This window comes from Acromyrmex echinatior, chromosome 8 (assembly GCF_024713525.1).
Source record: "Acromyrmex echinatior isolate Ae372 chromosome 8, ASM2471352v2, whole genome shotgun sequence".
NCBI lineage: Eukaryota > Metazoa > Arthropoda > Insecta > Hymenoptera > Formicidae > Acromyrmex > Acromyrmex echinatior.
The window spans coordinates 1,048,522-1,074,043 of NC_141859.1; the positions used below are offsets into that span (position 1 = coordinate 1,048,522).

The 25,522-nt window shown below is 34.8% G+C and overlaps 1 protein-coding gene across 8 annotated transcripts in view; it reads right to left on the reverse strand.

The window, feature by feature from the left end:
• The window catches only part of LOC105150813 (synaptogenesis protein syg-1), a 444,748-nt gene that overhangs the window by 23,115 nt on the left and 396,111 nt on the right, over window positions 1–25,522 (reverse strand). For all 8 annotated transcript variants that reach the window (XM_087408701.1, XM_087408703.1, XM_087408700.1 and 5 more), the window contains 4 exons: window positions 16,593–16,747; window positions 5,112–5,256; window positions 2,789–2,919; window positions 609–768 (listed from right to left, as the gene is read on the reverse strand). In XM_087408701.1, the coding sequence (XP_087264827.1) occupies window positions 609–768; window positions 2,789–2,919; window positions 5,112–5,256; window positions 16,593–16,747 (591 nt within the window). The remainder of the gene's footprint in view (window positions 1–608; window positions 769–2,788; window positions 2,920–5,111; window positions 5,257–16,592; window positions 16,748–25,522) is intronic.

Genomic DNA, 25,522 nt, shown 5'->3' on the forward strand with positions numbered 1-25,522 from the left:
TTTGCCGGTTCGGAATAATTTGTTGGTTCGCTGTGGATCATCCTATTTTTCTTCCACTCTCACGTTCATCCCTATGTCCTTTTCAACGTGTTTTTAATGAATAATCATACCGACGATCTTGATATTTGACTTGATTTTTATTCACGAATAATATCCTTGAAACTTCTCATAAGCCCGGTGGCCAATTATGAGACTAGACTTTCGCGATTTTCCCCAAAAGCCACTTCGAAGGCGCTTAATAACATCGCTATTTAAATGTCAGTCATCGGTTATGTAGCTGTGTCGTTTACATCGTATTATGTTGAAATATATTTGCGACGTTGAGCACCGCTTTGACGAGCAAAATAATTACGAAGATTTCGGGCAGAAAACGGAGTAATCGAGGCTGAGCTTTATAAAGAGCGAGCGAAGAGGCAGAAACGTTATTTTCAGCAAAAGGAGGTCGAGCAGTGTCGGAGGGAAGATTTAAAGTTGTGCTCGAAACGAAATTCCTTTTTCGTGCAAACGTTGCAGCGGGTCGCGTCGGCATGCATTTTTATCTGCATTTTTGCTACGGACGGATATTTCATATTGCATGTATAATATCAATGATAGCAGAGGATACTTACACATGATCTTAAGCTCCACGATATTGCTATAACCATCGCCTTCGACATTGCTAGCAACGCAGGTGTAATTTCCGGCCTGGGACCGATTTACTTCTCTGAGTGCCAAATCGTATTGCTGGACTATCACGCCGTTCTTCGCGTTATTCTGAATCACGTTTCCCTGGAACAATGCGCATTCGCGATTAGATCGAAGTGCTGCCGTTATCTCTTGGCTAGTCGTCTTTCCATTCTACATGGTAATGATGGTAATGCCATCATTATCGTTATTGAAAAGGATGTATGTGTCACAAAGCATTTGCTAAAAATATAAATATAGTTTCATAAATTGTTTTATTGTTACATCTGAGTATCTGCATAAAATTTGAACACAATTCTCTTACTGGTTTAAAAGTTATTTTTTGTTTTCCTCGATTTTTATGAATTCGCGTTTTGAAGTATTTATTTGCAAATTTAATGAAAAACTAGCGTTACGAATTAAATCAAATTTCTTATTGATTAACTCGAAGATTATTCTATCAATCATGAAAAGTAAACTAATTTAATTTCATACGTTCTGCCTAGCTGCTTCTCCTTATTTAATCAAATCCTAATGAATAAATTATATAATAATGTGCTATTCATGCACTTTCAAAATCTGCAAAAAAAATTTTGTGCTCATTTCATTTAACTAAAACGAATTTTTTTTGCGTTCTTAAAGTTTTCAAAGAGATCATAATACCTTCTACAAGAGACGTGACACATTAAATATATTTGGCTAATAAATATTCGTGCAAAAGTTTATTTAAACTCGTTTATTCGTTTTAAAATTTACCTAAAACTACAGCAAAATATGGTCATTCCGCTACATAAATCATTATAAATCGAATTATTTGTCATTTTGTTTTTTGCAGTAGATTTCAGGATATATTCAGAACTAAAATTTTTTAGTTCTGATAATATAGACTGATATTCGTTTTCTTCTGATTTTTTGACAAATATTTTTAACTGATATCGTAGAGCTAAAACATCTTTTTAATTAATCAATTTTCAAACTTATCGCAATAAAGAGACGGATTTCACGGAGCACAGAATGATTTATTTTACCTTTGTCCAGATGTGAAATTTACATTTGAGGTGAGAATAATCTTACAATAGATGGGCTTCACTCAGGACAACGCGGGAATGGGATTTTACTTAATTAAATGGGATTTTATTAATATCAAGTTAATTAACTGCTATGCGAACGACGACGTCGGTAAAGTTGGACATTTCGTATTTACAAAGCATTTATGGACACCGTGCCATAATATAACGTATTATATTAAACAATACATAATGACGTCAGCGTTGGAGGTAGAAAGGATGCGAAACGTGAATAGACATTGTCGGCGAAAAGCGGGGAGAAACGACGCGTAATGAGATCTGTGAATATAACGTCGACGTAAAAACGACGTCAGCAGAGCGAAGGACTATTATACTGCCATTTATATCGGTATACCGCTTAATGTTCTCGGTTGCAATACACCTTCGAAGGTGGTCTTCGAACAATGTTGAAGATCAAACTTTCCGTGACATGCTAAAGAAAACAACAATACGTCCAAGATAAAATTTATTGAAATGAAATTTATTACTGTGTATTCTATTCAGAAAATGTTGCGGTAACTTTAAGTAAACAGTCGCGAAACGGTTAGTAAAACAGCGCATCTACTACGTAAATGGAAATTTAATTAAGGTAAAGGATGAGCTAATTTTATATATACACTTAAGATTACATCAAAGGATACTCTTTTGCGTAATTGCGTTATGTTCGCGTTACGGTTCGCAAGTTGGGTAATATTTAGAGGAGGATAGGAGAAGAGGGGAGTTTTAGAGGCAGAAAGTTTGTTTCCTATTTGTCGGTTTCGGCTGCAATAGCCATTACTCTGAGCCAACAGTTTTAGGAACTATTCAAGCGTAAATATATCACTCGCGAGAATCCGGAGGTCATTGTTCAAACTCAAACCTGGGCTTTTTACCCAATTCGAATAATGCGTTTTTATCCGATTCCGTCCCACGGTAAAGTTTCGGTATCGGCTTTTTTTTTGCATTGCCGAGCTTAAAATTTTTAACAACCGTGTACACGAATTCGGATATACTCGCAACAGAGAGCTTTTGCATTTCATATTTCGTATTTGGTATTACTCAACAATCTCTTGACTTACATTGTGTTTCCACACGACTTTGTAGGCACCCGGATTCGCATGAACTTTACATTCAAAGTATACATCATCACCCTCCTCGATGTCATCTGGGTTCATGTTCGAGCCGAGTTGCAAATGCAAAATTGGGACAACTGTAAGAAGAAAATGTCCGTGATTATTCCACGAGTCTTGCTCAATTTCCATAAGAAGCACGTTCTCAAGATAAATTATCTTATCAATTATTAATAAAAATTAGTTTCAGTTATATTGTATCGCTTGCGCAATTTTGAAAAATTGAAACAATCGTTATTCATTCGTTATTTATTCTAGTATTTGTAATTTACAGAAAACTTAATAAATATTGCAGAAGTAAAGCATAAATATAAATAAGTAAAGACACAACTCGATATCTATACAAGCACTCATTTTAATTACAGAGACTGAAGCTTGAATGAAGCTAAATACTAAGAGAAAAGTGTTTGATATATATATGTATAATTGCATGGTAAAAATTTATGGTTAGGAGCTTTTATTTTATCATAACTGTAGTGTAACAATAATTATATTTATTGTTATAGCAGTAATAACTATAAAAAAAGAGCTCTTAACCATAATTGTTTTACTATATAATTGTAATCGCAAATACCAAACACACTTTCTTCTTAATGAAGAAAATAATCAAAGCAAATGTTTACAGAGTCTGTAAACATCGCAAGTATAAATTTATCTCAATTAAATACTTTCTTATTATTAGAGCATACGAAAGTATCTGTCTTCAATCTCAATATCCAGATTCGCGGAATGGAATTCGTGGCGAGAGTTATGACATAATCATCTTTTATGAGGCTCCGTCTCGTTCGAAACGGAACGGACTTGTCTCACACCGAGCTTTCAAATTTGCGAGCGTGGAGATGCCGCGGCGGGCAAATAAATCGGGTCGCGCTGGTCAGCCACCGTTGCGCCGCGCCGGACGTTCCATTTTGGCCTCGTCGTTGACGTCTCGTTATTGTGATTACATTCGCGTTTGCGCGAACGTAATCTATATCGACGGTCTTGTTTCGGCCTGCCAGGCTTTTAACCCGTTTACCGTGTTCGATATACACACACACACGCACACAAACATGGACAACGTACACGGTCACCCGGCCATATCGTTATGCACACGTGCACGCGTTGACGTATGCCGTGCACGCGGATTTTCCGATGTGTCGATTGTACAGAGAAGCGACACCCGCGCTATGGCTCGCTTATGAATTTACGGCTTTGATAAATTACCGCCAACTTGTTTTTACGCGGTGATGCGCGCGTTTAATGCGCGACAATTCATATTTAACTCTCGAAACGTTTGTATTCTCAGTCGTTCTGTGTTTACCCACACTAATTACATCTCTCTTATAAAGGAAAAAGATTCGTAACACTTCGGAGCTAAGATCTATTGGACTCATTAAATTAGAAATCTTTTATCCAAACATGTCAAACAATTCAGTTTTCTTTATGTTGTGTCTGCAGATTTGGATTATTCTTATTAAAATATACTTAATATTCATTTTTTGTTTCTTGAAATTAATTACGCCTTTTAATTAAATGGGTTTTTCAGCGTCAGTAATTGTATTACAGATTTTAGTGTCATCTCCAGAGGATTAAAGTGAAATTTCGAGGATAAAGAGAAAAGTTTATAGTACGCGTATAATTTTATTCCTAACTTAGTGTTCATCTTTATGATCATATAAAAATAAAAGCGAGAATTGTTGTACACAGTTATAATACAATATATATTATTTATTGTATGCCAAGCGATATTTTTTATTCGCTTTTTATCGCAGTAAGTGTAAAATGGCGAAACGGCCAGTCGCGCGTTATTATCCTTTAGTACAGATCGAATATTGTTGGTTCGCTTGCATAATATTGATGACGATGTGTTAATGAATAATGATATCAGTGATAATAGTGCTGATTCTGCAGAGCATATCGTGTTGCCATTACTAGTATGTAAACTCGTGGTCTACCTCAGCCAACGGTTTGTGATCTGATATTATTCTCGTCTAATTTTTTATTTTATGCGTGTACAATATCATATACGCAGTAGGTCGTAATTATTCCAATTATGCATATTGTAACATGCATATGTTGTCTTCGGAATAACACCCAACAAAACATATTACGTTATTGTTGTACATTAGAGGCAACGTACAAGACAAAATGTATCGTGTAGATAATCTATGCAGTCGATGAATATTATTTTCTTTATGACATTTTTAAGTAAAAATCGACAGAACGTTTCTCAGCCTCGTTGAACGCGTGTAACTTTATCTTGTACCTATTCGTTGTGGGTCAGCATACTTACAAAAAACGTTTAATTTCCACGTGTCTTCTGATATACCACGTTGGACTTTAGGATTTTCAGCTCTACACGTGATAACTTTATCATGATGTAATAGAGTAGGCTGAAATGTCAGGATGGAACTCGTCATATTACCATCCTGCGACACCTGCAACAGAACACAATTTTCCTTTTATTATTATTAACATAATTATTAACGATTTTATTTACACTGTTAAATATCAAAGGATCAATAGTAATCCGAGCTCTTAAGTTAAATAATATTTTTTTATTTTTAATTTCTGTACAAAATGTATATCAATCCAATTTATAGTTAGTTTCAACGTCAACAAGTAAACAACGTCTATATTAACGTGTACATTTAATAAATAAACTGAATTTAAGTCAAATTCAATACATTTTCTTGAGTTAAATTGTTTAACTCAATTGTTTTAGTTAAATTAATGACATATCGAGTAGAAGCAGTAGCGACCTATATAGGAATGATTAAAAATAACTCAAATCGAGTTATATTAATTTAACATTATAAATTTAATAAGGTATCATTGATTAATTCACAACTAGAACGTTTTTGGTAATTTTAGAACATTTTCCTAAATAGTATAACGATTTGAAACAGTTTAATGTATCACAAATTACTATTTTTTACAATTTTGTTCATGTAGGCTAATTATTGTATTAATATTTATATTAAATTTAAGAATGTTGTAATTTTTTATATAGTTCAAAATTGTAAAGCTTCTTTTAAAACTAATTATAAAAATCTTTAGCGAGTCTCATACGTTCTTTTAGCATAAAAAATATAAAAAATGTTCCTATTATGGATTAAAAAGAAGAAATATTTAATAAATTTTTTATACAGATATAGTGCAAGAAAAGATAGATATCTATAACTAATTAAACTTTATTCCGATTTTACGAAAACGCTTGAAACGTTACAATTTATATGGGAATTGGAAGATACAATTGCGCAATATTCAAAATTAAAAACGATTCAACTCAAATGATTTTATTATTCGAAATCGGAATTATTGTGCGCAAATCTGAACCGCGAATCTGTTCGTTTTAAAAATTTTAATATTCATTTTCTCAAATCATTTAAATGTTAAATATGCATTTTTAAGCTAATATAGCAATTTAAATCTCATCTTAAGACAAAGTCAAATTAAAAATTGTTAATTTAATATTAAATTTTTTAACAATCTCTCGGATTTAGTATCGGATTTATGAAAAATTATTCTCATAGTCGATACTAAAATCATAATTATGTATTACACATTTTAATGTGCCTTATATCGTATCCGTTAATTGCTTTTCCAATATTTTTTGCAGCACAGCCTATTAAAGTGGGCATCGTACGCAAGTACGAATAATTAAATCATGCATACTGTAATATTGGGTAATACTTAATATCAAAATACTATTCATTCGTTAATCGGAATAACAATAAATGAACAATCTACATACAGTAACAGCAGTTATATCCCTCTCATTGCCAGCTACTACATTTTATTAAATATTTCGCGTACATTGTTACGAGAATTAATTCGCAGGCGCTTCATTAAAGTTTCGTTACTAATTAGTGTCAAAGACAGGTATCGCGTATGATAAATGCAGAAACGTGATACGTGCATTTTAACGCGCCGCGCAGAGGAAATAAGCTATTCTAAATACCTTTTTACAATTTCATAAATTATGCACAGTTCTAATTTCGCTAAAAAGGTAGCTAGTCTTCAGAAGGTTAGTGTACAGTTTCTAGTAAGTATAATTATTCGTACTCGCGCGATGCAGCATACGTTTGAGGTAAGGACTTATAAGCCAAGCGTTAATCCGGCGATAAGTCTTAATGACCGGACGAGTCAGTCCAAGAGGCGTTTATCACCCACCTTTGCGGGTGATGTAATAGGATCTGGCTTTCACGTGAGTATTTCACCCTTACCACGAGCGTAACTTTAACGTGCACGAAACCGGCTACTGTATTTACGCAAATGTACGTGGGATAGGTGTCTCGTCAGAAAACATGTAATTATCAAACATGTATGCACGATCACTTCTTTGAGCGACCTCGCTCTATTTACGTGTGTAAGAAATCTATTACATCTCACAAACAGCGTGGTGTACTTAGCTACACTTATAATACTTAATAATATTTTAATAATATCAATAATAATATTTTAATATCTGGGAAATTAACTAGAACGCTATTGCTATTAATGTAGTATTGTTACCGATATATAAATTTTAGTAAATTTAGAAAATAAGCCTCTTAATTAACGTAAAACACAAATTTTTTTAATGATAAAGTATTTATGATATAGATTTTTACAAATACAAATAACTTAATTATTTAACTTAAAAAGAATAAGTACGGTCGGTATTGAACTGATACAGAGTATGTAGTCCAATTGTGTGTGTTTTCTCATGATATTTAAAAAAATATATGATAACATATAAAATTGCTTACAAATTTAAATCATTTATCAAACTCTCCGTTATAATACTAATACTACCACTGCGAGATCCAACGTATGTATAATGGATAGAATTTTTGAAAGCTTGTCTCTGCTTATCCTAGCTTTTAGCATGGTAGATTAGACCTCCTAATGACCACTGAAAGCATAGCTTAGCGCTCTCTGACCTCGCTCATATATACGTAAAATTTACGATAGCATTCTAAGATTAAATCAGAAATGAAAACAATACAAACATGATATTATATTCTCTGGAGAATATAATAGTTTTCAAATAATATGTTATTCGAGTTTAGGTAATATTGTATAGAATTTATGCGCCTTGACGTTTAATTATGCTTTTTACATTTATATAAGTCCTGATATCTTTTATCGATCAGTTACCAATTTTGAAATTAATATTTATTTTCAATAGTCAGCGCTGATTTGATGAGCGTACATAAAATTTATATTTTAATCGGTAAATATTTATAAAATTTAATTTATCATTATCGTTTTTTCAATTTTACATTGCATGAAAGAAATAAAATTGTATGATTTTAACCAATTGAAAAACAAAAATATCGGTTCACCATATTTTTGTGGCTTTTAACCATTTTCAATATTTTCCTAATTTATTGAAATTATGTAGTTTTACTTCTTTGAAGCGAAAATTAAAAAAGTAGTAACAAATTATATATTAATTAATATAATTTCTTCTTTGATCAAAGCAAAAATACATTTTATTTTATAGAAATGAATTAAATTTCTTATAACAATCCTTTTTAGATAAAATAATTAATAAAACATAAAAATTTTCACATTAAAAAAAAGATGAATTATGCATAGCAGTTTGAATCCCTTCTTTTATATTACAAATATATTTATTATGTAGATATCAATTAAATTACATTATTTATGGATTTAAGATTCAAGTAATGGTATCTTTTTGTTGTATTTCTGAAAAACATTCTCAATTTGACGAAATTATTATTTATGCGATGCTAAAAAGTCCATAAAATGTTCGGTAATACATGTGTTTTATTGAAATCCACTTAAAATGTAAAAAACAATTTCACAAATATTTATATTTTCACTACGTTAAATATCTCACGACAGTAATGAATAAGAGACGCTCATTTTTTGCAACGTACTTATGTCGTACGTTATGAATGTACATGCAATCACTTTGCTATCAATCACGTGATGGAACTTGAGTGAGTAAGATGATGATACGAGCCATCGATATATCATCGCATTAATCTTGAAATGCAATAGCGACAAGTATCAGGAGACATCAAACACGATCATTCCTTGCAAGCAATTAGCAATTACCAGCTTGTAAGGTAATTAATTCTTGCTATTAACAACTCGCAACCGAAACTATTTTTCTCTCACTTGACTTATCTATTTGCAACAGGAATCGAAACGCTATAATTGCTGTATATTGTTTACTGTATATTAGACGATTTACGGGCGATAATTATTTTTTCAATAATGCTTAAATTTGAACATATTTCTCATGATAAATTTTTTTCCAATTTATATGTAATTTGCCCGTATTTTCGCGGATTGAGAGCGCTAAATAACACTTGATCCGCTAGATCGATTAATTCAAGTAACTGAAAAGCTCTGGTGTGTCAATCATTTATTAATAATACGTGTAGTATTCCGCGGGATTTATGCTCGAGCATTACTGAATTTTAATTGTTCATTTTTTGACGGTTTATTGCGTCTTAATTAGCCATAAGTTTTATTAACTGTATCATATATTGTACTGTATGATATCAGAATAAAATTTTTCAATCATTAACTGAATATTGCGTATATGGAACGAATTAACTCCGAATTGAGTGGCGTCACGATAAATTTAATTAGTAAGTTCAGTCGTAATTAACTCCGTATTTAATATTTGTAAATCGCGCATAGTGTAAATTTGGTGTTTGTGTACCGGGGATTTATTAAAACATTCTGCCTGGGAAGTGGGATAAGCAGTATAATTATATTAGTATAAATACATTAAAATCTGAAAAAAAAGAGAGATCTGACATCATCATTTCAATTTAAACGTAAAAGAAAAGAAATATAAAATAAGACATTTGTAATATTTTTGATGATATCTATAATTTGAGCCATTATTTTGTTGCATATAGAATATGCTTGAATAAAATCCCAACTCCGCAAAATAAAACTTTAAAAAAGAAATTTTTTGAAGTTAATACAATAGTTTCAACTATAATATATAAATATAAAATACTCTTAATTTATTGTTTCAAAAGTGTACTGATGATAATAAAAATAAAAAAGAATTAACAAAATATTAAAATTATAAAAATAGATATTATTTATCAACAATACTATTTTTTGAATTTATTTTTTGTTAGATATAGAATATTTATGTCAATTTTTTGGAGGGCTTTATATTCATAATCAAGTTTAAAAAATAAGACCTTTGAAATTTTAGTTGTAAATAAAAATACATATATTGACATCTCATAGCTATGCAAATTCTTTTATTTTTAATTTTCAAATGCTGATTTTGTCTCTGAAATACGAGTTTTATGGAAATAAAAATAAATTATTTATAAAATTATCGCAAAAAAGGACGAAGAAAATCTATTTTAAATTATTTTTAACATTTCTAACTTAAAAAAAATTTTATTTAAATATTTCCCGTATAAAAAAATCCCCACGATTCATCATACTTTAAATTCCTCAAAATTCAAGAATTTTATTATTTTACAATATTTCACAATATTTTCACAATATTTACTATTTCACAATATTACTTAATATAATGTACAATTTGTGTCGGATATATGTATATATGCCAAGTTACATTTATTTCACAATATTACTTAAATATAATGTACAACTTGTGTCGGATATATACATATATGCCAGGTTACATTTACGCTTATTATATTTGTCAGGTCGTCCTACTACTATCTTTCTTTAACATCGGTCGTTTTAATGGAATAATATGTATCGTTCTAAATTTAGTGAATGTATCAAGCATATGCAACATACGAACTTAGAATTTTACGTTTTAAAAATAAGGAAAAAGATAACGGTTTCGTGCACGTAATAAAAATGTTGCCGGTTAACTGAATGGCCATCTCATATCATTAAAAATATTAAAATTTACCTTCTATTTTTCTCGAAAGCCCGATTAAAATCATGTTAATACGTTTGGAAAAAAACACGCAACATTTCAGGCATTTTCTCCAGAACATAGGCTGTAATAAAAGCACAGGCTGTAACAAAAGCGCGTTTAAAAAGAAAGAAAAGAGACATCAATATACCACTATCTCAAATTTATAACATGCAACTAAACCCATACACGGCGTACTTGCAATTTTGCAATTTCTAGTACGTTCTAATCGATATCTTCCGCCAGAAGATACGACACTCTCGACGAGCGGCGATAACGCATTGAAGCAGTTTGCCCCAGCGAAAGGATCGAAACTTTTGGACCACATTGTACGTATGTAAAGCCCAGAACGAAATTGGCTCGAAATTCGCGCGGCGGTCATAAATCGGCGAAGTCGAATCACCCACTGCCAACTGTACTGTCCACAATCCACCCTCTCTTCCATCCTCCCTCTCTACATCTCGCTCTTGCTTCACCCCTCTGTTCTCTCTCTCTCTCTCTCTCTCTCTCCTCTCTCTTTTCTCTCTTCTCTGTGTCTCTTTCTCTCTCTGTCTCTTTCCCTGCGTTCGCTGTATTCCTCGATATGTCTACCGGTACCGAACTTCATTCGACACCGCGATATTATGACGTATAACGCGAGATAGCGCGAACGTGTCAGAACTGGATGCCGCCTACCCGGCAGCAGCCAACAACGTGATCGTTATTTTGCGGCGGAAAATATCAGCTCTTTGGATCTCCGCCACTAGCGGATCATCGTCGATCATGGCCGGTCGCGCGACACCGATCGAATCGGCGAATCGTTATTGCAAAATCCACGTGTATGAGCGGCAGCGTAACTGGAGCTCTCGTATACCCGCACTCATTTTTCATTCGGAAGGTTTTACTGCGTCTCGATTATGCATGAAATAACTAGCGAGAGAATGACGTTACGTGAAATTTCCACGCGTTGAAATCGTATATCTCTTTAGTATTTCTTCCGTCATAATTTATTACAGATCTCAACAATCGGACAATTTGCACTTTTCATTATAGCTTTGTATCTTTAAAATTGCGCAAATTATCTCGGAATTCAATAAGGAAACTGTTGTTTGTCAATGTAGAGCAATGTTCAAATAGTATGAAAAAATCGATGTGAATTTTTCCAAAGAATCGTGGATAAGACAATGACAGAGGAGAACAATTGGAGTAGATACAGTTAATTTTCTAGTGCTTGTTTCGATTTCATTCGACAAATTGCGTTCTAGAATGATTTTCTGGTAAAAGCGTTCAACAAATACAATGATAAATCGACGCTTTAGAGTTCAATTACGATGGCAATTTCATCATCGTACGCGAAATGACCCAGGCAAAAGTTGATGCTTTTAACTTAATTGTACATTTTAATAATAAATTAAAATTTTATTCTGAATACGAAATATTTACGAGATAATTCAAAAGTAATTATATTCAAGTAAGTTTTAATTTTTATTTTATAAGTAATTTCGTGGACAATTTTATAAATTTAAAAATAATAATTGAAATTTGTTTATTTATTTTTTTAATAGAAGCCCAATGAAAATTGATTGAATCAAGTAAAAAAATTTTTCTAAATTTTTAATGAAATGATTATTGATTTAAAGTTGTAGAAATAATGCGATTAATGTAAAATCTGAGAGTAGTATCTTAAAAGTGTTGAAAACTCAATCGTGAAAAACAATAAAATTAAAAGAGCAATAAAATAATAAACTAATAGGAAAATATGAACGTGCGCTCGTGTTGGTCTATTATGACTGCTATACATATATCTCTCCCATTCAGATCTGTCATAGAACTATTGACAAGTTGTCAGATGATGGATGGTATCCATTGCTTCATAGTTACGTATGTACTATAACTATACTACCTGTATTAGATAACTTCATCCTGCTCTTAGGTCAAAGATTATTTAACGTCCATCGCATCGTTTCGATTTCGCATTTAACATCGCTCGACTTGTGCAATTAATTGAAATGAAAATAAAGTATCACCAAAAAATGGTGATTCCATCGCGAATTATTTGATTGCATATATTAAAAAATATGAAAAAGTATATTATATTCATAAAATAATTTTTGTAGTATAACATTATCAAGATATATTGCAATTAAATTGACCAAAGTCAAAAGATGTATATTGAACATATCTCCAATATGCACCATTTTGGCGTACTATTCCACAAGAAAGATTAATTTCTTTTGTCCGCTCGTAAAGCGAGTCGATTCACGATACTTTGTGAAATGACCGATTCAATTACATACGTTTATAGTCTGAAACGGAACACTCTGAACTTATATACCGCCCCCGAGACGAGCGGCGTGTATATCGAGATTCGAAACGCAGTTTGGCAGAGAAGAGGGAGGAAAGCGCGGCGAGTCAAAGAATCACGTTTCAGGAAGAGTTTCACCGCGGAAACGCAGGAAGGGCGTAGATCGATGGTACGCCAGAGTTCGAGTACGTATAACGGAGAAGTTTCCGCGTCGTCTGGAGTGAGGAGATCAAAGAGCAAGAGAGGCGAAGGAGCTATCTCTCTCTCTCCCTACGCAAGACGAGGCAACGAATCGCGGTGAAACGGAGTGAGAGCGAGAGATCACGAAAGCATCGCCGCTCTATCCGGTAATTGCGCCATGGCGTGTCAGAGGGGGTGCTTTAATGGCAACGATGCAAATACCGATACCGGCGTTAATGCCAGTGATTTCGCGGGAAACGATCGAAGAAGAAGCCTGCATGCACATACACCCCCCCAACCCCCTCCCTCCGCCTCTATACGGAGACGCACGATTTTGTGGGCCTTTCTCGGCTCCGTAGACCGTTAATCTTCTAACGGTAAAGTTTTTTTTCAAAACATTTCGAAAAGTAGGGTAGACCGGGGAGTAAAGAGCCACTTTTGACATTTTTTGCTATAAAATAAAAAATATTTAACTCAAACAGATCGTGTTGATATTTTTCAAAACTAAAGATCTTTGACTACAAAATACATGCAAGAAAGTATGCATATATACCCTTATAAAAATATCGTAAATTTTGCAGAGAAAGTCATTCAGCTCTTTTTACCCCACATGCGGGGCAAAAAGTTCCACATAATGGGATAAAAAGTACCAATACTTCTATATCAAGTTTGAACTATTTTCAGAGACAAAAATAGGTACAAACATAGAGTTTTTTATTATAAAGTATCTACATTAAGGGTTTTGTGTTACAAGATTGACATTTTAATTTTAATATATTTGTATTATATTTCTATTGTAACAAAATTACAATAGAAAATATTACAATAGAATATATTATAAAAATATATTCATCAGTCTTCCTCTTGTAGATGCGCATCTAAAAAACACCTTTTAGGAATATTATATACAATCTCGTTAATTTTTTCGTAAGTTATTACTACAATACTCAACGTAATTTATGGAAACTTTTGTAATAAACATTATCAAAGTTTCCTTATGACCTTACTTTGTTATGTACAAATAATGTATATAAAATATAAGATTATTTTTAATAAAAATACAACTGAAAGTCTCTCGATAATTATTCAGAATGCTGCCTTCGCCTCTGATTTCGATGATATTATTCTCTCATTCGACGCGTTTGTGTTGCTAAACTTCATCGCTTTAACAGATTTTCTAATCTCAATAGATTAACTTTAACGCTTAATATCTCGATTTGCAGGGCCAACGTTTTTTCTTACAGATTCTTTCATTTCGTACACAACGTGTCGAATAAGCTTAATTTCATCGAAATCGGAGATGAAAGTTGCATTTTGAATATTTACCAGTCTCTCTGCGTAACGACAATCACTTATGCTGATTCTACAATGAATCGATATTCGGAAGTAATCGGTGATTATGTTTCATACAGTTGGCTATTGGTCAACTTCACTGATAAGACTTAGGATTATCAATTTGTTATAGAATCAATATTACTATGACACTTTTATCCCAACAAAACAAGTAAACTTTGCGGCATTGTTATTAAAAAACTATAATAGAAATAAGCATTTTAATAATCACATTATTAAAACAATAGAATAAGATTAATAAATACACTTATTTAATCTATCTAGTTGCAAAAATGATCTCTTTAGACTAAAATAATTGCGACACTAATATTTTATTTTTAACTTTCAAAGGGCATGTCCGTGCAAGCTTCCTAACAGTTATCAGGAAGCAACGAACTTTGTGGAGTGAGATTCTCACTTTTAGTTGACGAACTGTGTGGCGGAATTTTCTAATGAATGTGTTATTATCGAGATACAAGGGATAGACCTTTTTCCCTGGGGAACCTTTACTCCCCGTTCTACGGTCGGATCCAACTAGACGCTCTGTTTTCATTTTTTATCTAATCAATATACAAAATGGATCAAAAATAAATAATAACACGAAACGTCTTCCTCTGTTTATTTTTGTAGATGATATTTGTTAGATATATTTATATAGATATATTTTTTATTTATATACAGAATAATATAGATATGTTTGTATATTATATTTATATAGACATGAAAAAACATATAAGTGAAGAAGGCTATATTTGGTCCAAGCAGATGTTGGTGCTTAATAATATGTATATTTTTGATATGTATATTTTTGAGCAAATTATAATTTCACGCAAAGAAAAGTCTGGAGTCCCAGGTTCTGGACGAGGTGATATTTTTCGCGATGAGTTCTTTGCAATATTTTGAGCTTATTAATATCATTAACAAATTGACGACTAATGTAAAAAATACAATAAAATTTTTAATAATTTAATTGACTTTAAATAATTGCAGTAAAATGAAAAACTGACGAAGCTGTAGGTTAAATTCGATCTTACAATTAAAGGGTTAACTCTTAAATGAATGCCACTTTGTTTTTATCGAGTTACCCTTTATTTCACGAATCATTTATACGGGGGAAGCAACAACAAATCCATGCTATGTAGGTCGCCGATGTTTTCGTCGACGTTGAATCATTTCGCAACGACGGACCTCGAGTTGGCGTGACTTCTTCCCTAGAACGAAGCAAGGGTTCCGCCGAATAAGAATTTTATACATTCGAGATACGAGATATTACAAATAAAAGATCGGCGTAATACGAGGAGGAGATAATGGAGATCGATCGCTTCGTTGTCGATGATGCCATTAGCGTAGCGCGAGCTAGCTAGCCAAGAGGAAATAACCACGAACTATGATGAACTATTTTGTTTTTCATTCCACTTTGATGAAGGCAAAATAGGAAATTATTTCATGGATCGCGTCGTTTGTTTCTCTTTCTGCTACCATTTTGCCGACGACACTTGTCGCAACACAACTTTGCTCGCACGGTACCCACCGTTTTATCAATCGAACCTGAAACGGGTATCGAGTATCGAGCGTTTTTTTTAGCACTCGGTAACGGTTACTACGTGAAACCGAATGCGGAAATGGAGTAGTCATTGTACTGAAGAAATATGAGTCAATATTTTTACCAAGCGAATCTCTTCATGGGCTTCAGATTAATTAATTATCTTTTTTCGTTGAAGAATTATATATTAGACCTGAACACATTTTTCATAAAATACATAGAACATACATAAAAAGGCGCCACAAGTTCAGTTTAAACTACCCTCTTAATAGTGATTCTATTTTAATTCTTTGTTGCAGTAATTTTATTTGTAATAGAGTCAAAAACAAAAGATTTAATATCGTAAGTTAAATTTTTTAACTTCATTGTTTAAATTAATGACATATTGAAGACAGAAGCAGTAGAGAGCGATTTACAAAAATAATATGATTACAAATAGTTCAAATTGATACAATTAGACATTATGAATTTAACAGAGTGCAGTGATAGAGTCTATAAGCTACATTACATATGTAACGTTCGATTAGCTGTAAAGCTTTACCTTGTCCGTGTGATTGGTGAGCTTTCTGCCGTCCATGTACCAGGACAGCTTGGCCGGTGGTCTTGAGCCCACTGTCATGCAATTAATGTCGTACTTCCGATTGGCGCTGAGGGGCGCGTGCTCACTGCTGAGTATCGTCACACTCAATGGCTTCACTGAAACAGAAAAGGACGAGCGTGATCACAAAAGCACAAAAGCGCATGGAGTGAGGGAGGGATGGATGTAAAGCGGTCGAGAGCGTTGATGGCGCCTGATCAAAAAGCACGAACAAGAATTGCGGCAGCTGCGGAATTGCGGTGCTTAGAGTGGCCACGGACTTGTACCGCCGTACGTCCCTACCACCCTAATGCGTTTTAAACGAGTGGTACCGCTGCAGTTACCACCCCGAACGTATTGCCGCAAAACCTACACTCTGATAGCTTCGAGGAAGGTAGGGCAGAGTGGCGCGCGCTCACACGGACCGCACCTCTCATAGATTAAGGCTGGTGAGGCGTACGTGTGGCGTTTCACGTTGATTAATTGAGACAAGTATTGAATAGTGTGAACAAAATGGAGTTGAACATCAATCTTTAGCCTAATCGTAAGACGTTAATCGTAACTGTCAGAGCGTAACATTGTTTTTTAACGAGTTGTTGTCTCCGCACAATCGTATTAACAATTCCTCTTAACCCTGACAGTAGGTCTATTAGACCTATTCAATTAAATATATTCTTTATATATAATTTGCAGATTTATAGTATTATCTTATGTTTATATTATTAACTTTTGTCTGCAATCATATTTTTACTCCCTCCATCTGTAATTTGGATTTTTTTTGTTTTTTTAGCCCAAGTTTTCTTTACTGTTCTAAGTTTTTAAAAAGGGTAAAGAAATTTAGAACTATTTTTCAATATCTCTGTTAATATTACTAAATAGATTTTTAATTCAAACGTTAAAATGTGTTAATTAATAAAAATTAAAATTTTAACAAAAATGAGGAAAAATGGCAACTTGTTTAAAAATGTAAAATTTAACAGTAAGTCAGACTTCACTCTCCTTTATTTTGGAAAAATTTGGGAGTGAAATTTCATTTATGTTATTTACCAAAAAAGATCGTATTACAGACGGAGGTTTAAAATAAACTTAGTAGTATTCATCCTTTTTTACACGAGTTATATAATTTTGGTTTTTTGTAATTAGTGCCTTTTAATCATTATAAATTAAATAAATAGAGATCTCAGTCCAGCATCAATAATCATATTATACACTGATTTTGATGTTAGCTTCGGAGAATTAAACAGTGCTAATAATCCCCTTTCTAAATAAACTAAGAGGTAATTATTTTGGATAGTTACAAATAAAAATGCAAGTAAAAATCTTGTAGAAGCAACATATACGTAATAATTAATTATAAAAAATAAAAATTGCAATGTGCTTTCAGTACCAGAAAATTCTTTTACGACAGAAATTCATTTTGTTTTGAACGAAAAATCAGTTACTTAAAAATCTCATAAGCGGAGCCTGCACTAGCCATATTTACGAGACACTAAATTGCCCTTCGTAAAGGCGTCACGATAAGTGGCGGTATTGACATCTCGACGAGGGAAACGTGGATGAAGGTGCCGATGTATTAGTCGTTCAATTCAACCACGAAATAAGTCTTGGGTAAATCACTTGCTGCACCCAGCCCTTCCATCGAATTTAATCGGCAACGGTTCGGCAAAGGAACGTCTTTCTTCGCCGCGTCGGGATAACGGAAAAAGCGCGAAAGCGACGGTACGACGGGGGTAAATTGAGACGAAGGAGCGGGCAGGGGTGAAGGTAGAGAGAGGAGAGATTTTTCATTCAAGCCGCACCACGCCCAGAGAGTCTGGAATTAAACTTTCAGTACGCCGAACTTTTGACTCCAATGAAAAATTTTCCTCTCTTTCCACCTCTTCCGCGTCCACTATTACCTTCATCTTCGCTACCTTAATCTACCGACGCTACACAATCACGTTCGCCGCTTCATCGTGTTCAATCGGCATTGGTGCTAAAGGCACGATTATCAGCATAAGCCTCCGGCACTCGAGCGTCTATACAATCGCGTTGCATATTCGCATCACGCAATCTCGTGCTCATGCGGTGAATGCGGCACCATAATTCTGCGTCTTGAACGCTATTCAATTTTCTGATCTTCAACCTTGTTTAAACGCCATTAGATCCTCTGATATAATTCGAGGCCTCTTCAACGCTATATCTTGATCACAATTTTTGATCTAGCGAATTTTCTAACGCAGAGGATAGAAGTTTTTGATTAATTTTTACACAAGAAATATCTAAAAATTTAGTTTAAATAGATATAGATCTGAAAATAATTTTAGAGCAAATAAGAGATCAAAATAATTTCTATAGAGGACGCTCAAGCTGTGGTTGCTAGAATGCTAAAATTTTTTGCAGCAATGCTCATATTTGAGCATCTTACATAATTACAAATATTTTTACAGTTCAACAAAATTATTGTTAGATCTAGCTAAATTTTTAGATATTTTAGCAAAATCATTTGGACTGTGCATAATCTAAGAAAATCTCAGAAATTGGATCTTCCCTTCTTTCTTCGGAATGGTACTCATTACGCGAATCTTTCTACCACATCTTTTTTTTTTTTACTCGTGTTTATTATTTCGTTATCACGAATAAAATAACGTGCACGCTTTTTGCCTTCTCGTCGTTACGTGAGTGGACTAGGGAAGAGACATGACCGGGAGCAACATTCTTCTCACGTTGTATAAACGTTCGTCAGCTTTTTCACCGGTTGTATTGTATACACCGACGGATGGTCATGACGAATAGCGCCGTGCGAAAAAGTGCGTCGATGTCCATTAGGTGACCACTGACTACTCATCGAGCAATGCGAACGCATCGTGGTCATATCGAGATGGTCTAATGGGTGTCTGACGGATGATGCATTTCGTGCACGAATCGGATTTATACGAGTAATGTTATTTCCCATCCATAGATTCATTAGACGTTTTTGCGTTTGCAAATTTAATCGTTAATAATTTTTACGTGTGCATTTATCGTTTGTGTCATATGAAACACACGGTAGAAAATATTTTGTACTTGCGTTAAAATCGATCTTTATAGAAACAATTTATTATGATTGAAATGAAACAGCTAATAGTTAAATTTTCAAATTTTCTCATGTTAAACTAGTGATTTTAACATCACTATAATACTAATTGATAAATTTTATTTGGAAAAGATATCGTTGAAATATATAATGTCTGCTTTAAAATGTAACAGGAGCCCTTTTAATTGTTCTTTTAATAATGTTATACTTTCGATCAGAGAATTCTGTATCATTCCCATAATGAATCTGTATCTTCGGCCAAATAGAAATGAGACTTCATTTCGTTTTAACTCATAAAATAAAATTTTAATTGGAACTCGTTGAAGAAGAGAAAATAGACTATTACAGAAACCGATAATATAATGGAAAATATCTATTGGAATGCAATTTATTCGATATTAAAGAATACTGATAATTCTGGTTCTGGCAATTATTGTTTTTACGATAAAAATAAACATTCATATAATATCTCCACATATCTATAAAAGTGTCTACTTAGATAAGCTGCTTAGATAAACTGCAAATAACGGCAATAAAGAGCATCGATGGGCATCAAGGATGATTGTTCTTTCGAATTGTCGACAGTCGCGAAAGGATTCGATACGTTTCGGTTAAGAGGCACGAAAGGATGGAATAAAAATGATACTAACGAGATCGAAGGTGCAAAAAGGGGTTAAAGAGGAAGGATAGAGAACAGAGTGAGAGGCAGAGACAAAGAAAGAGAGAACGTGCGAGTGAGTAACGAACGAACGGACGAGGTTGAACTTATTGCTATCGCGAATTGAAAATACGTTCGTGCTTAATCCGGCTGGGCTTACGGTCGCGTTTGCATATCCCGGCTGCCTACTTTCGCTCGGATATATCCTGCACCACCATCGGTAGTTTTTGGCGAGTCCGCCGCGCCATCGCCGGTCTTCTCTCTCTCTCTCTCTCCCTCTCTCTGTTTATTCGTACTCGCTTTATTACGTTCCCGGATTAATGCAAAGTTACAGACAAAAAGATCGTAGGTATTAAATGTACTGGCGCACGCACCGAAAAACAGAGCGGATCCGTATCCGGGCGAATAATGTTACGTAGATGGACCGAAACGGCTACGGCTGCAGTAAGCGGTTGGCTTTTTACCGCGTCGCGAAAAATGCAAAACGATCCCCCTTTAACGTGAGCCACGGTCAGCAACACCGTGTGTCATCCTGGACAGGAAGCTGTTCTAACATGACGCACTATGAAAGATGCATGTTAAAATGCCTCCATTCAACGTGCCTTTTAGCCTCGTCATTTAAGTTACTCATCAACTAAACGTCGGGAGGGAAACATTTGGAAATTTACTAAGAAAAATGTCCGATTGAAAATAGATGTACCGGAAGAGTCTGATTATATCAATCAGAATTTCGATTGTCTCAAATAGAATTTTAGTAGATTTAACCAGAAAATTCTGATTTGCTTACTTTCAACCAATTCTATTTAATCCAAGTAGAATTAATTTCACAGTCTGTCAAATGCTAAACAGCACCGTTATTAAGGTTTCCAAAGAGAATATAATACCTTCTACACAAGAGTATATTTTGAGTTGTGTCGTTTTTATAAATAAAAAGGAAAATCTTTTACAGAGTGCATTGTTTTATTTTGAATTCGATCAGAGTAAACTGTTATATAATTATATCACTTTTGATGAATTATTCTAGAAAAGTTATAATTTTGTAGGATATAAAAATCGTCACAATTTAAAAAAAGTGTTTATTTAAAGAGTTGTAAAATGACAAAGTGACATCGATCAGATTTCTAAGAGTATAGTCTTTACCAATATTATTTGATCAATCAATAATTTTCTTGTTGGTTATATAAGTGAAGACACACTTAGGTACTTTAGTACTTAGTATTTAAAATTAGAATTAAGCTAATGAATGTAATAATATCATATTGCCGTATGGGAATAATCAGATCTTTATATTTTTGTAACGATTCAAGAACTGCTTTTTTTGTTGCATAAAAACATGAAAATCAGTCTTACATAAAATAACATATTCTACTCATTATAGACATATTAATATTTCACAAAAATAATAAACTGACATCGAATTCCTTCAATGTGCTGAAAAGACATTACACTTTTTTAATCACGGTTCTTTTTTATGTACAAACGCGAGTGTGCGAGACTGCAATTAGCATTGCGAAGTTTGTGGAATTGCAATATTACATTGTGCGCATTGGCGCTCTAATGAGTAACTCCCAGCAACGCGTCGTGTAAATTTGTTGGCCGACTCTCGTGCATTAGTAGTAACGGACGGGTGGGACGCTAATGAGTAGGCGAGGCAGACCGCCTGAGCGTGGACGCTGTTTGAATAGAGTGGAAGACGAAGTTAACTCGAACTGGGTAGATGAAGAGTCCGCGAAATAGCGCCAGCGCGGCACAGTGCGATGCGGTGCGGCGGGAGTCCGGCGGACAAATTAACAGCGGCGACTCTGATTCTGTTTGCAAGGAATCGCGACCATTGTGAACCTCGGGATCGCAGCGCAATTTCGATTACCGAATTTCACCACGTCCGTCTCTCCCCTCGTCGAAAGCTCATCCGGATTGAAACTCGAGGACAAGTTTCGTGATATTATACGAGGCCACGCGAGAAGACGGCGCGTTTCTCGCTCGTGGTTTACACAAAAGCGTCGTCATGGCTGCGCTTTTATTTGCGTTCATTAGCCATTGCGCGTGTTATGAAACTCTATGTAACGCCGATCGAAAACGGGGGAGAGTTTCTAGAAACTTTGTTCAATGGCCGAGTTCGTAAACCAATTACTCGTTATTTCATCCGTGAAATGATCGCAGCCGCGCCTGTGTAAGTTTCCCGCGGTACGTATCGTACGTATCGATGTTGCTCGTGTAATTTATTTATCTCGCAGTATTTTCCGGTACGCACGGAGCGTTCTATAAATCGAGAAATCCGAGAATTTAACGTTACGTAGGGGAGTTTCATCCCTGGATATCGTACGTGTGAACACTCATCATTCATCTCGATAGGAAAACGTTGACGATTATTGTTAACATTCGTTTCACTTTTTTTCGAAGGACTCGACTCGTTCTCGCGCTCTCTTTTTTTCTTTTATTATAGCTCTCGGATCACCAATGTCAGTTCGATACGGCCAGTGAAATTAACGAAAAAATATGTAAATGTAGAATCGAATAACCATTTCCAATCAATATAAATATACAAAAATATACAAATGTATAACACACACAATCTCTCTAAAAATGTTTGCCAAGAGCAATGAATCCGGAGATCAAAAATAATTACGTAGACGCGACAGTGACAAACCTAACGTCCAGAGTGTTCTAACCACTTTTGTTAATTCCATGCTTTCTCTGGGTAGCATCTATCCTGCTCAACAATGATCACCAATAACATTAATCAAGAACGTTTCTCGCCATGCCCGCATGTCGCTAGACGATCCGGCACATCCTCTGAAACAGTCCTTAGGATATTTACGTCATCTTGGCGATGGGGTTGGGGGTTGGCGATTGAAGGAAGAAGCGGAGTCGCACCAAGGGAACACTTGTAAATGCGTTGTATATGCGCTCGTGTATACATGGGCATTTCTAGTTCCTACAGCTGCGGATTGTTCGCGGGTAACGTGGCCTTGTCCCGAGGTCACACGAGACTCACTCGATTTCAACTGTAGTCTAAGAGAGCTCTCCTGTCTTCTTCAAAAGCATCGTCTCCGGTATACAATCAAGCTTCCAAGCCCAGTTCGAGGACTCATGTCTCTTTTGTCACTCTTTCTCTTGCTTCTTCCTTCTTGCCATTTCTTGTCTGCGTTTCTTGCTCGCTCACTCTTCAGTTTCTATTCTTTCTTTCCCATCGGCTGGCTTTCCCGTCATCCTCCCGTCTTGTTATCGTTGCCGTTGTTATCGTGGTACACTACATGAAAACACCACAGAGAAAAATGCAGAGGCCATCTAGTCGTAGCCCCTAACTATCTACGCACGACTCATATTTCTACTTCATCTCTCTTCTCACTATACCTTCGTGAAGCTCCTTTCTCTTCCTTCGACGCAGTTGCATTGCACTGCCTTTGTAAATTTCTATACATTTCTCGTGGGTAACGTCATTTGCTACCAACGAAGCCGAGAAGTTTGTAAAAGGTCGAGTTCTGATGCCGTAGCAATCTGATTTCAAAATGAACAGTATTAAGCTTAGACAGAGAGATACGAAGAATTAAGAACGAAATGGTTTTTAAGTCGATTAAAACGATATAATTATAGGAATGCTCATTAAGTTTCCAAAAGATTCGCGAAATAGGATTTTTAATAAAAAAAAATTCTAAGTAATGAATTCACCTAATTATTGAACTGAATCGCGGTTTTCCAGAAAATCGCCTTTTAAACGTAAAATTTATGAAGATTATTGCAAATATAGGATAGCTGAAATTTAATTTTCTCTACACAAAATATTTCTCTATAATATAATTTCTATAATATAATATAATATATTATATTCTCTATAATATAATATAAATTCGCAAACTGATTATATTTACATGTCTATACAAGGGAAACTTTAGATGTATAAATTTCAGAATTTACAAAAAGCGTCATTTGTTATTCTGGACGAATATATTGTCTCTAATCATCATATAATTTCGCTCACATAATTAATATCTTTACTCTACAGAAATAAAAAATGTTTTCCTGAAAAAATAACATCCTCTGGGTGAAAAGAGGAAGAGATTTTCGAATAAAGAAATCGCGGCTAATCTCGGAAAATGATATCGCGGATTCTCGTCGACGTAGTACGCCCGAGAGAGCCGCAAAAACGACCGAATAGTCACTGATCGGACGGGGAGTAGAACGGGCACATCTCCTCTCCCGGGAGCCAGCTTTTCAGCGAACTCTTCTCCGAAGAGTTTCTCAATTTTCAATTCCATGAATACTCGTCGCGCGCCAACGCGACGTTCCCTGCCCAAAATGGCCACCGTGAATCCCATCGTGGAGCTTTTTGTCTCGCGTGACTTATCAACCGCGTGCTCCAGGAAGGAGGCGCATTGAAAAATCACCGATTCCATTAAAAGTTCAGCGGATTTCCGGGGCTCGGTGTGATTCTCACCCGTCTCACGTCATGACCTAAAAGATCAGCTCGGCACTACTGAATACTCAGGCCATGTCGTAGAAAGACTTGATCACTAACGGCCAATCTAAAAGCTGACAGTCGTCAGTATTAGTCTTTTTCCCGATTTTTTCCTTTCTCTTTTTTTTTCGTCTCTATCCCTTTCTCTTTCCTATCATGCAATTCGTAGAGAGTTTCACCATTCCTCTCATCACGAGCACTTCTTATCCTCACACCCCTCGGCGACCAATTTCCAAGTCTCTCGCACTGTAAATCAGGCCCACCATTACCCAATTTCACTGGCTGACTCCATTACCAGCCTGCCCTCTAATTAGTCAGGCTCGATTAGGTTGGGGTGGGCCGGGCCGAGTCGAGCGAGGTAGGTTAGTGTCGGGTTTGTTCTCCATTCCCCTCGAGAGCGTCGATTCAATCCCAAGGTTGTTCTCATCCTCTTTGGAACTTCCATTGCCTCCATATTATACTCGATCTCTTCTGTTTCCATCCTCACTTGCTGCAGCGACGCCATTCTGTCGTATATAATTCTACTCTCTCTACTTCTCTTTCCTTCCTTCTCTCTCTTTCTCTCTCTCACTCATCTTCTCTCCCTTTTCTCATCTTCTCCGTTCCGTCCTTTCCACCTTTTCCATCCTTTCCCATTCTTTCTCTTTTCCTCTCTTTTTTCCTTTCGTGGTCTTCCCTCTGTTTCACATTTTAATAGCGATAAAACATACATATGATTTTGTTTC